At 42.8% G+C, this 13,231-nt stretch overlaps 1 protein-coding gene across 5 annotated transcripts in view; it reads right to left on the bottom strand.

Moving 5' to 3' along the window:
- TRAPPC9 (trafficking protein particle complex subunit 9) overlaps positions 1 to 13,231 on the bottom strand; it is a 397,590-nt gene that overhangs the window by 268,195 nt on the left and 116,164 nt on the right. For all 5 annotated transcript variants that reach the window (XM_058177413.1, XM_058177415.1, XM_058177411.1 and 2 more), the window contains exon 20: positions 4,273 to 4,426. In XM_058177413.1, coding sequence (XP_058033396.1) covers positions 4,273 to 4,426 — 154 coding nt within the window. The remainder of the gene's footprint in view (positions 1 to 4,272; positions 4,427 to 13,231) is intronic.

The following is a 13,231-nucleotide window of genomic DNA, read 5'->3' as shown; positions in this document are numbered from 1 at the left end:
ACAGAAAAAGGATAAACCCTAGAGCTTTCCCCCCACCCCACATCCACATCCGAGGTTTTTCTAAATGGTGGATTTTCATTTTGCATCTGAGTACAAGGGCTTTTCGCTTTCAAAATCCCAGCCAAATTCCTTACCAAAATTGCCCTTTCGGTTGGAAAACTCCTCCACACAGAGCCCTAAAATCTGAACTACCTATTAAATATTTAGAAAATATTAATCAAACGAAAAGGCTGAAGAATATTAACCAGTCTAAAAATTGTCTGCCATCTGCTCCAGCGCCGAATAGCAGAAACAACATTCTGCTCCACAGACAACAGCAGATGCCATTAGCACATGCTACACTCAGATGCAGAAGCTTTCCAATATTTGAATAGTTGGGGGGGGGGAATTGCTAGAGGTTCTTATTTAAATAAGAACATTAAAAAATGTATTATCAGACACCTAGAAAGATAGTCCCCTATGTGAAGGAGAAACACTCTATAATGTTCCAATATATAGTGTTTTATCGTAAGAAGCTGGGCAGAAGCTCTTCCTAACTATGATTTGTTTGTCTTACACACACAACAAGATTCCTATTCATTTGATATCAGGGCCACGGACAAAATAGGTCTGCAAAGCTACTCCAACCAGCTTGTCCATTCTTTCTACCTAAGCCAATTTTCTCTCACCGATTTCTGCTCCAACGGTTCAAAATAATTGCCTCCTTACTTATGATTTGTAAGAGCAGAAACGGGTGAGCGGCCAAATAAATTTTACATGAATCTTCTCCTTCAGAACTTAAAACCATTCATTACCTGAGCAGTAGCTAAAAATTTGTTTTGCTGCAATGAAAGCAAGACATAATTGGTTAAAGGTATATTTGTCTTGGTTTTAAACATTACTTCTGGTTTGATACACCTTAACTGATCATTTGTAAAGGATATAGCTGAGCCAGAACCGAAGAAGCTTCTTGGATGAGAAGTAAAATGTTTTCAAGGGGAAAAAAACCCCAAAGAAAGTCCAGTTGCTTTCTGGGATAACCGTGACCTGGATCGATGGAGACTCTCCATTGACACCAGTGAATGTTACATTCTGTGATTGATTTTACGGACTGCTCTTGTGTTGTTGTATTTATTTGTTTGTTTCATTCTGTTTTTGTTCCTTTCACATTTTTGCTGGTCGTTGACTTGAATAAACATTATTGATTGATTGAGACGGCGGAGATGGAATCCAGAAATTCCCAGGCTACAAAGAATCGTCATATAAAGATAGCTGAACCGCTGTCAAGCCTCCAAAGAATAATCAAGAAAGCCTCACAAAAATCATCCACTTCTCCTTCTCCCTCCTTTTTTCCTTTGTCTAGATTAAACTTTAAAGTGCCAGAATGAAGCCACATACTTGGCTTTGTTGCTGGCCAAAAATAAGTAATTATGAGTACGTGTTTCTGGGTCTCTGCGTCTCACTCTCTCCACATGAACACTGCATGTTGTTATCTGCTAAGAGCCACCGCTCGAGCATATTGGTTCTGCCCTTAAGCACTCCAACTCTCAGCCTGTTCTGGGTCCTCCAAGTCAGGGGTTTCCAACCTTGGCAACTTTAAGACTTGTGGACTTCAACTCCCAGAGTTCCTCAGCCAGCAAAGCTGGCTGAGGAACTCTGGGAGTTGAAGTCCACAAGTCTTAAAGTTGCCAAGGTTGGAAACCCCTGCTCCAAGTAGTATAAGGGAGGTTGGATCCTTCAACCATCTCCTCCTCTAGTGCTATTCTTTACTCGATGGTTTCCTTCCTCCATTTTTCACTAGATAGGTAAAGGTAAAGTTTCCCTCGCACATACGTGCTACTCATTCTCAACTCTAGGGGGCGGTGTTCATCTCTGTTTCAAAGCCAAAGAGACAGCGCTGTCCGAAGACGTCTCCATGGTCATGTGGCCGGCATGACTCAACGCCAAAGACGCACAGAACGCTGTTACCTTCACAAATAGGTGATCCCTATTTTTCTATTTGCAGTTTGTTTTTTTTTAACGTGCTTTCGAACTGCTAGGTTGGCAGAAGCTGGGACAAGTCATGGGAGCTCACCCCGTTATGCGGCACTGGGGATTCAAACCGCTGAACTGCCGACCTTTCTGATCGACAAGCTCAGCATCTTAGCCACTGAGCCACCGTGTCCCCTTTTCACTTGATAAGTATGCCCTTTAGCCCTGCTTTTATTTATGATGCCTTTTGGTTCTTTTTCTTGCTCTCTCTCGATTTGGAGAAGAATTGGCTCTCCATTTGTGAGTGCCAACTAAATCTACATCTATTCTAGTTTGAATAGATACTGATTTGAAAAAAAAAGAAAAAGAAATCTCATTCCAAAGTTCAGAGAATTCCTGAACTACTTCAGAGCTACCTCTCAAAGTCACCAAGAAGCTAACCAAGTATCCACTTATGTCAGATGAGTGGAAGAGAAAACCCTAGGATATAAACTGTGGAAGGCTCAGAATTTTTTTGTGCTGCACGGAACAATAAAAGTTTGCATTTAAAGCTTCATTACATGAGAGTCTTCTTCCAAATGAAATGCACAATGTACAATGGTCAAATGTTTGGAGAGCTCTAATTTACTGCCAACTATACTGTAGCCCATGGTCTCCCAATCTTCCATTGAGAGGCAATATACTCCTTAAAAAAATAGAGAGACATTGATATATGAAGAACCCTAAAGAATGTGTTGTGAAGGAGAGGCAAAGCAAAGGCGTGCTTCTAATCAATGGACTTTTATGTGTAGGAGACGACCAGGCTAACCTGGAGGGAGGAATCACGCATGTCATCAGTCTCGAGTTCCTTTGCACCCGTGGTGAAATGTAAAATTTGTTACTACTGGTTCTATGGGCATGGGTTGGGGGGGGGGGGGGGTAATGTGACTGGGTGGGCGTGGCCACCTTTTTAAAAAAAACTTTTAAAAGCATTTTTTCTACAACCTCTTTGGGCAAAGAGGTTGTAAAAAAATGCTTTTAAAAGCCTGTGACGATCAGGCAACTCAGCTGGGATTGCCAGAGCCTTTTAAAATGCTTTTAAAAGGCTCTGATGATCCCAGCTGAGCCACGCAATTATCAGAGCCTTTTTTTTTTTTTACTTTTAAAAGTATTTTTTCAGCCGGAGAAAAAATGCTTTTAAAAGTAAAAAAAAATGACCTCTGATGATTGTGCGGCTTAGCTGGGCTTGGGGGGGTGGGCAGGGATTTTTGCTACCGGTTCTCCAAACCACCCGCTGCCATCATTACCGGATTGGGTGATCCAGTCCAAACCGGGAGCATTTCACTTTGCGTCCACAAGAGATCGAAGTCCAGCCCATTTTGAATTCTGTGGACCTTTATCTACTGTCAATTTGCTTTCATCGTTAATAGTTCAGATTCTTGTAGAGACTGTTAGCATGCAATAAACCTGTATTCATGTAAACCGCCTTGACTAAAATATATAAAGAACAATTGCTGGAATTGAGTACGTTTAGTTTAATGAAAGGAAGGACTAGGGGTGACATGATAGCAGTTTTCCAATATCTCAGGGGTTGCCACAAAGAAGAGGGAGTCAAACTATTCTCCAAAGCACCTGAGGGTAGAACAAGAAGCAATGGGTGGAGATTAAATAAGGAGAAAAGCAACTTAGAACTAAGGAGAAATTTTCTGACAGTCAGAACAATTAATCGATGGAACAACTTGCCTCCAGAAGTTGTGAATGCTCCAATACTGGAGGTTTTTAACAAGAGATTGGACAGTTACTTGTCTGAAATGGTATAGGGTCTCCTGCCTGAGCAGGAGGTTAGACTAGAAGACCTCTAAGGTTCCTTCCAACTCTGTTATTCTGACTCCTGATTTCCTGCAGTTGACACTTGCTTTCCATTAAAGCTATGTCTGCCACTTTTAATGCCTCGGGGGTCAGAGCAAAAGTATTTCTAGCATCTCTCTAATCACATTTCTTCTCCTTATAGCCCATGGATTGCGGTCAGGAGTCAGATTCTATTTTCTTATTGATATCCTCAAAGGGACATCTTGGAAGACTCGGAGTTACGCCAATGTTCATAAAAATACACACTACAGTTCTTCATTATTTAAAACATGAAAGCTGTGTGGAACGCTCAACTGAAGGGAGAATATAAGGCGGCTTGAAAAGAAACCTAAAGAGAAATCAAAGCGTTCGTTAAAATTAGTTTAAAAGTTTGCGATTATGTGAAACGCTCCATTTTAAACCATGATCTTTTTCACATGCGTTCCTAGAAATGAATTAACTCGAGAATTTCTGGGGGAAAAAAAAAAAGGATATAATTTTCCAGACAATGTCTAACTTGTTGTTGATCTCCAGGCTTTTTGCTTGTTTTCTCTCTTCTTCCAGCTGCTTTGGATTTGCATATTGCGCTCTTTCACCGGGTGAGTCTGGGTAACTCTCGAAGGTGAATTTGTCGACTTGTATAGCCATGCTACAATTGAAAAGAGAAAGAATTTACTGGCCAACTTTCACAGGACGTTTTGCGGATCCTGCGGCAAAGATGCACCACCTCAGGGAAGTAACAGGAAACAGCGATAAGATGTATTTCTGCTAATACAGTCCTCGACTTATGACTGTGATTGCAAGTTTGGTCATGTCGTTAAGTGAATCGTCATGTGATCTGATTTTGCAATCTTTTTGATGGTAAGCCAATCTTCCCAGAGCCCCCCACCCCCACCCCGCCATCCCCTCCTGTGTTCTTTACTGTGGTCTTTACTTTACCCATCGGCTGCTAGCAGAGCTAGCTGCAGAGTCAGATGAGGAGGAGGAGGAGGAGGAGGAAGGAAGGAGAGTCTGGGCCAGCTTCGGAGCCTTTGGAAGGAATAGGGAATATTCCCTGTTGATAATAATATAATAAGGAAACAGCATCAGAAACAGAGGCAGAGCAGGGGCCTTCCGTCCTCCCCCAGATGGAGAAACAGCTGTCTTCGGGGCCTAAGCTGAATGAGGGGGAGGAACGGATGGGGCTCATCCCAGATGCGCAGAGAGGAAAGGAGAGGAGAGCAAAGGAAAGCAATAAGCCGGCTCTCAGGGAAAAGCAGACGTAGACGCTAGCCAGTCCCTCCCTGGCTGGGGAATGAATAGGGGGGGGTTGGGAGTGGCCGGTTGTCTGAGACAACCATTCGTTTCTTTTATTTATTTATTTTATTTTTATTTACATTTATATCCCGCCCTTCTCCGAAGACTCAGGGCGGCTTACATTGTGTAAGGCAATAGTTTCATCCTATTTGTATATTTATATACAAAGTCAACTTATTGCCCCCCCAACAATCTGGGTCCTCATTTTACCTACCTACAATGTCGGCTGGCGGCCCCCAGGGGAAGATCCTTCTCTGTGGAGGCCCCCACTCTTTGGAATGAACTTCCCCCTGGTTTACATCAAATACCTGACCTTCGGACTTTTCGCCGCGAACTGAAAACATATCTGTTTGTTCGTGCGGGGCTTTCTTAAATTGTTTAGCTTTAAATTTTAAATTTCTCTCTGGTTTTAATTGGGGTTTTTTAGATTTTTTAACTGTTTTAATTTCGGCCACACTGTATAATAAGTTTTTTAATTTTATTTTAACTGTACATTGTTTCTTTTATTTTGGCTGTACACCGCCCTGAGTCCTTCGGGAGAAGGGCGGTTTATAAATCTAATAAAATAAAATAAATAAATAATAATAAATAAATACCTTATAAAGGATGGAAGGCTGAGTCAACCTTGGGCCTGGTGGGACTCGAGCCTGCAGTAATTGCAGGCAGCTGTGTTTAATAACAGGCTATCTTACAGCCTGAGCCACACCGCACCGCGGTTTCTACTATACAGCAAGCAATTCAATTTCTTGGATAAACCCAGGTTTGTTGGGACTACTTACGTTTGATTTTTGTTTGTTTATCTCTGTGAATAAAAGACTGTTACTGCCCTGTTATCAAAAGAGATTTGTTTTACTTGTGAGTAAACATCACTACTTGCGAAGGTTGGGTCAGAACACTTTACCTAGGATTCCCCACTTAATGACCCATGCATCTGGACTTATGACGGTAACTGCACATGCCAGGATTTCCATCACTAAGCAATATGGTCACGCCATGTCCTGCTTTATGACCACATCGCTTAAGATACAGAAAGTCTGGTCCCCAATTAGGATTGTTAAATCGAGGACTGCAGTAACGTGAAGAAGGGAAGAAAGGAGGATTCCTGCAGGTACAGTTTTGTATTACACTGTCTTTCCCCACAATATTGTGATTTGTTTTATCCAGGAATATCTGAAATTGAAGGGTTGGATTATAGACCAATTTGTCACTCTTTATCTCGGAGGAACCAATCTAGATTTTAAAGCAATTATCTAATAATTCCGCCTGATAAAAGTGGCACCGGGCACTTTCTCATACCGGGAGACATTTCTGTCGCATTCATAAAGGACACCTCCAACAATTTCCTAGCTTGGTATTATAAAGTTTATTGGAGAGGATTGAAAAGATCAGATAGTAATTGCCCTCATCTGTCATAATCTGTCCGGCAGCCAAGACATTATTGCAACGCCGGTGGAAATGTGCAAGAACCTGACAAACAATCTACTTGTATACCTTCTCAAAGTTAAGTGTCCTGCTATGCTTCTAAAAAGTTTGATGGCGTTCTGAGCCAGCTCCCCAAATACGACAAACCCTCTTGTAGTTGACGCAATGATTCCTTTATTAGGAGCGCCAGCAGCAGAGGTGAAAACCAGCAGGTACTAACAGGTTCTGGAGAACCGGTAGCAGAAAAATTGAGTAGTTCGGAGAACCGGCAAATACCATCTCTGGCTGGCCCCAGAGTGGGGTGGCAATAGAGATTTTGCAATATCCTTCCCCTGCAATGCCCACCAAGCCACACCCACAGAACCGGTAGGAAAAAATTCTGAATTTCAGCCCTGGTGGGCAGCCCCTGCAAAAAGTTTCTCTCTCACAGCAGGCTAACAAGTCTCTCCAGCAGGGAGATGAATAGTTGTCTGCCACATCTATTCATCTCCGCCCCCTGCCTTTTATCCCCAGAGCTAGGGTGGGGCCTCGCTAGCAGCGGTGGCTCTTCCATGCCAAGGATCGGCCCATAGATTTCCACTGCTCTCCTCTCCTCTGCCTTCTGTGCACCCACACATCAGGCACTGGACCCTGCTGTTCCTCCTCTTTCTCATCAGCCACCTCCAGACCTGGGGGCTGTTGACTCTCCATCTGAGGGCTGATGGACGGGCCAGGCTCTGCCTCTGTCTCTCTTTCTCTGCCAGCCCCATTCCCTCTTCCCCCCTCAGAGCTCTCAGGTTGCCTTGATGTTGACCCTGACTCCCACGCCTCCTCCTCCTCTGATTTGGCTGCTGGAGGGACCGGCGGCCAACAGGCCACAACAGATGGTGTCTTTCCCCAGTCCTTCACCATACTGTCAGAGCAAATTACACATGGGCATGTAAAGAACTTATAAAAAAAATTAAGGATATATGAGTTTCATAGAATACCTCAGGGATGTAGTCTTCCCAAGGGAGATATTCTGATCATCATTCTTTAGGGAAATATAGGTGCCTTGAAATGTAGGTTTCTTGAAAACAAACATCCTACAGAAAAATGCTACCATGTTTCCCCGAAAATAAGAGCCTGTCTTATATTTTCTGAACCCCGAAATAAGCGCTTGGCCTTATTTTTGGGGAGGTCTTATTATTTTGGGGCACATGGAGCATGACGGGGCTCCTCTTGCCGTCTTACCTGATTACCACCTCTGTCTCCCTAACCCTAACCAGAGGAAATGGCGGGGACCGGCTGCACATACATTTAAATATTTTTGGGTAAGGCTTATTTTGTGGGGAGGGCTTACTTTCGGGATAGGGTTTATTTTCATGGGAGGGCTTATTATCCGGGGAAATCTTATTTTTGGGGAAACATGGTAGATGATACTGATGTTACATATAGTAGTTTTAGACTATATTAGTGTACACCACCTGTGTGCCATGGATCCATTGTAATCTGTACAGAATACCAAAAATCCAATCAAGGTCAGATAAGGTCATCTCCATTCTTTCCTTGTTTTAAATTCCAGATTATCTACAACCCTAACTTCTATACTTGCCAAGGAAACTTGAATACCTAGAAGAAAAATAACTCCTAACACCTATTTTTTACACACCAAAATTTTTGCAATCATAAGCTGATATCCTCAGTTAATGGACTGGCAAAATGAAGAGCAATAAAAAGGTTAAGTATTTGAAGACCTGGATTTGATTCTGATCTTCTCAAATCAAGATTCTTATCTCCAACTAAGAGCTCCTTGGTGGTTCTGCACTTCTTTTGAGTAGGCCTAGTTGCACAACCTGAATCTCATTTATAGCCAGACAAGACTTCTATAAAACTTAATTTAAAAATTTTGGTAGCATGTAGTTTTTTAAGAAGAGGTACCTTTTATTAGATTTCTATTTCTGGGACCTATATCTACAGTAACTCCCTTTTTACAATCCTGTAATCCCTTAATCTGGGGTAGAGTTGGGGCAACTGGATGGAGCTGAGCATTTACTAGCTGGATGCCCTTCCTGACACCTAAGCGAAGTTCGCAGCAGATATTTTTTTCTCAGCATCCTGGGAGAGAAACATCTGCTGCTACCTAGGATTGAACTCTCAACTTTCCGAGGGAGAGGCTAGCATCTTCACCACTAGGCCAACCTATATCTATAATAAGGATTATAAAAGGTCATCATTCTCAAGTCAGAGACTGAGGGGCTAGATGGGATTATAGATCAGTTGTATGGATTTAACTACAATTCTATAATTTCCAAATTATGCCAACCTTATGCAAGATTGTACCAAATCTTGAATCTTGGTGTCAACCATGCTGGTGCAGTGGTTACAATGCAGTATTGCAGGCTAATTCTGCCAACTGCCAGCAGTTCAATTCTGACCAGCTCAAGATTAATTCCGCCTTCTACCTTTCGGAGGCCAGTAAAATGAAGACCCAGATTGTTGGGGGCAACAGGTTGACTCTGTAAACTGCTCTGAGAGGGCTGTAAAGCTCTGTGAAGTGGTATATAAGTCTAAGTATGATCTCTGGAGGGCCAGGGATAGGGGTTGTTCCTCTGCCCTGGTCCTATTAGACCTCTCAGCGGCTTTCGATACCATCGACCATGGTATCCTGCTGCGCCGATTGGAGGGATTGGGAGTGGGAGGCACCGTTTATCGGTGGTTCTCCTCCTATCTCTCCGACCGGTCGCAGTCGGTGTTGACAGGGGGGCAGAGGTCGGCCCCGAGGCGCCTCACTTGTGGGGTGCCGCAGGGTCGATTCTCTCGCCTTCTGTTTAACATCTACATGAAGCCGCTGGGTGAGATCATCAGTGGTTTCGTGTGAAGTACCAGCTGTATGCGGATGACACCCAGCTGTATTTTTCACACCGGACCACCCCAACGGTTATCAAGTGCTGTCCCGGTGTCTGGAGGCCGACGGTCTGGATGGGGAGAAACAGGCTCAAGCTCAATCCTCCAAGACGGAGTGGCTGTGGATGCCGCATCCCGCACAGTCAGCTAACCGCGGCTGACCATCGGTGGCGAGTCACTGGCCCCGGCGGAGAGGGTGCGCAACTTAGGCGCCCTCCTGGATGAACGGCTGTCTCTAGAAGATCATTTGACGGCCGCCTCCAGGAGAGCGTTTCTACCAGGTTCGCCTGGTGCGCCAGTTGCGCCTTTCTGGACCGGGAGGCCCTATGCACGGTCACCACGCCTCGTGACGCCTCGCCTGGATTACTGCAACGCCTCTACATGGGGCTCCCTTGAAGGGCATCCGAGGCTACAGTTAGTCCAGAATGCGGCTGCGCTGGTGATAGATGGAGCCCTCGTGGCTCCCGTGATAACACCCATCCTGCGCAGGCTGCACTGGCTACCTGTGGCCTTCCGGTGCGCTTCAAGGTTTTGGTGACCACCTTTAAAGCGCCCATGGCATAGGGCCGGGTTATCACGGGACCGCCTACTGCGACCAGATACCTCTCACCGACCGTGCGCTCTCACAGGAGGGACCTCAGGGTGCCGTCAGCTAGGCAGTGTCGTCTGGCGACGCCCAGGGAAGGGCTTTCTCTGTGGGGCTCCGCCTCTGGAACGAGCTCCCCAGGACTCCGCCAACTTCCGGACCTTCGAACCTTCCGTCATGAGCTCAAGACACATTTATTCATCTGTGCAGGACTGGCTTAGATTTTAAATTTTATAGGGGTTTTAAATTGATTTTAATATTTATATTTCTATTTTTAATGATAGGGCATTGGAATAAGTTTTTTAAAGATTATTTTAATTTTGTGTATCGATGTTTTATATGCCTGTGAACCGCCCTGAGTCCTTTGGGAGATAGGGCGGTATATAAATTTAAATAATAAAAATAAATAAATAAATAAATAATAAATAAGTGTTATTGCTATTGCTTGGTTCATTTCATCCACAGTTCTGGCATTTTTACCCACAAAATGACAAAAATGTGTTCGTGGTTATGATTCCATGAATTTCTGGATCATTGTATCTCAATTAACTGTGAAGTAATCATGAACTCATCACAATGATTGAAATTTGCCTAAAGGCCTGTTTATAAAAACTGTTAGCAAAATTGTAAAACCATCAGTTATGAAATTTGCCTTCCTGTAGTGAAGATAATTTAAGTTTTATTTATTACAACCCGAAGCCAGAACTTAAGTAGAAATCAAAAGAAAAACCCTTAGTCAGAATAAACAGAAATACTAGATATATATAGCAATCCATTTTAAATCTGAAACTTTACAATGGGTTTCCTGCAGAAGCTTTAATGTTAGGGGGGAAAAAACATTTTAAAAATTAAAATTTGAACTAATGCTAGAAATAATAGTTGGTCCTTGACTTACAACCACAGCTGGAACTGAAACGTTGCTCCCTAACTGATGTGGTTGTTAAGTACGTTGTCCCTTATTTTACAACATTTATGCCATGGTTGTTAAGCGAAGCACGTGGTCATTAAATGAATTTGGCTTCTTCCACTAACTTTGCTAGTCAGAAGGCTCCTGGGAAGGTTACAAATGGCAATCATATAACCGAGGGAGGCTGTGATTGTCATAAATACATGCCAGTTACAGATAAAGGTAAAGGTTCCCCTCACACATAAGTGCTAGTCGTTCCCGACTCTAGGGGGCGGTGCTCATCTCCGTTTCAAAGCCGAAGAGCTAGCGCTGTCCGAAGATATCTCCGTGGTTATGTGGCCAGCATAACTCAACGCCAAAGGTGCACGGAACATTGTTACCTTCCCACCAAAGGTGGTCCCTGTTTTTCTACTTGGTTTTTTTGTGTGCTTTCGAACTGCTAGGTTGGCAGAAGCTGGGACAAATAATGGGAGCTCATCCCGTTATGTGGCACTAGGGATTCGAACCGCTGAACTGCCGACCTTTCGATCGACAAGTTCAGCGTCTTACCCACTTAGCCACCTTTCCATGCCGGTTACCAAACACCCAAATGTTTATCACATGATCCCGGGGCTGCTCTAATAGTCATAAGTGTGAGGACCAGTCATAAGTGACATTTTTCAGCACTATCATTAGCTTCAAACGGTTGTTGCATGAATGGTTTTAAATTGAGGACAATTTATAATTGCCCTAGAGCTTTTGCTTGATAAATTTTAATGGTTACATTTGTATTCTTGCTGATGAACATGGCTTATATCCTTTAAGCCACTTTTCATCTACCAAGATAATATTTAATTTAAAAAAAGGTGATGCTTTATTGTTTCAGTCACTCAGCCTCAAGCAGTCCTTGTTCCTGGTTAAAAAGTACACAAAGGAAAGATTTCGTTTATTCCGCTGCCTATTAATTTTGTGCTGATTTACTTGTGTGTATTATTCCTGTGGTTCCAGCCCTAATAATAATGATGTTTCACAGGTCTGCCAAAGAGTATAACCTGGAATTCTGGATTTAAGTAATATATATCATCCTTTCTGTTTTTAAAAGCGGCTTAGAATTGATTGGGTCGGTCACCTTACTAAAAAGAGTGCGATCACAATGCTGTATTATTAGTTTGATCTTGAAGACCTACATACCACTCAGGGACTGCAGTAGATATATCGCCCTTATATTTCTTAAGATTCTGTTTCAATTATTGGATAATGAGCTGCCATATTCAGTGATGTACTGAATTAACTAGAGCAGGGGTCTGCAAACTTGGCTCTTTTAAGACCCGTGGACTTCAACTCCCAGAGTTCCTCAGCCAGCTTTGCTGGCTGAGGTACTCTGGGAGTTGAAGTCCACAAGTCTTAAAAGAGCCAAGTTTGCAGACCCTTGAACTAGAGAGTAACCAGCTCCTCTTGGCTGCTTTAGAGATTTCAGTGGTATTTCTCATTTTGTTATCAGTGAAGTCCTTCCAATCTGTCTCCTTGTAATTTGGTTCTGGAAACATGGTACAGGCCATTTCTAGCCTGCCCAGCCCCAGGACTACTTTAAGGATACAGGTGGCATCGTAAGACTTTGTGGTCTCTTCTCATAACCCCAAAAGTTTTATTAAAAATCTATCCACTGTTGACCTCACCACATTCCTAAGAGGACTCTAAGGGGCGTGCATAAGAGCACAAATGTGCCTATCGTTCCTGTCCTATTGTTTCTTCCCCTATATATATATATACATGTACACTGAGAGTATATGCACCAAGACAAATTCCTTGTGTGTCCAATCACACTTGGCCAATAAAATTCTATTCTATTCTATTCTATTCTGTTCTGTTCTGTTCTGTTCTGTTCTGTTCTGTTCTGTTCTGTTCTGTTCTGTTCTGTTCTATCCCATCCCCTTCCCTTCCCTTCCCTTCCCTTCCATATTTTATTATTCTATTCTATTCTATTCTATTCTATTCTATTCTATTCTATTCTATTCTATTCTATTCCTTTTATGTCCACTGAGAGCGTATGCACCAAGACAAATTCCTTGTGTGTCCAATCACACTTGGCCAATAAAATTCTATTCTATTCTATTCTATTCTATTCTATTCTATTCTATTCTATTCTATTCTATTCTATTCTATTCTATTCTATGCTTATACTACCTTGTTTCTCCTCATATATATGTTTATATATTATATAATCTTTTGTGTTATGCTTGTTATGCTTGTGTATATTGTTATGACAAAATTAAATAAATAAATAAAATAAATAAATAAAAAGTGTAACCTTTCTATTTAAGCGTACCAGTGGTGGGTTTCAATCGGTTTGCCCCAGTTCAGGCGAACTAGTAGCAGCAGCGGGATGCTCCGCCCACCTG

This window comes from Ahaetulla prasina, chromosome 3, assembly GCF_028640845.1.
Source record: "Ahaetulla prasina isolate Xishuangbanna chromosome 3, ASM2864084v1, whole genome shotgun sequence".
Taxonomy (NCBI): domain Eukaryota; kingdom Metazoa; phylum Chordata; class Lepidosauria; order Squamata; family Colubridae; genus Ahaetulla; species Ahaetulla prasina.
The sequence above is the reverse complement of the archived record's forward strand: the minus strand, read 5'-3'. Positions and strand labels throughout refer to the sequence as shown.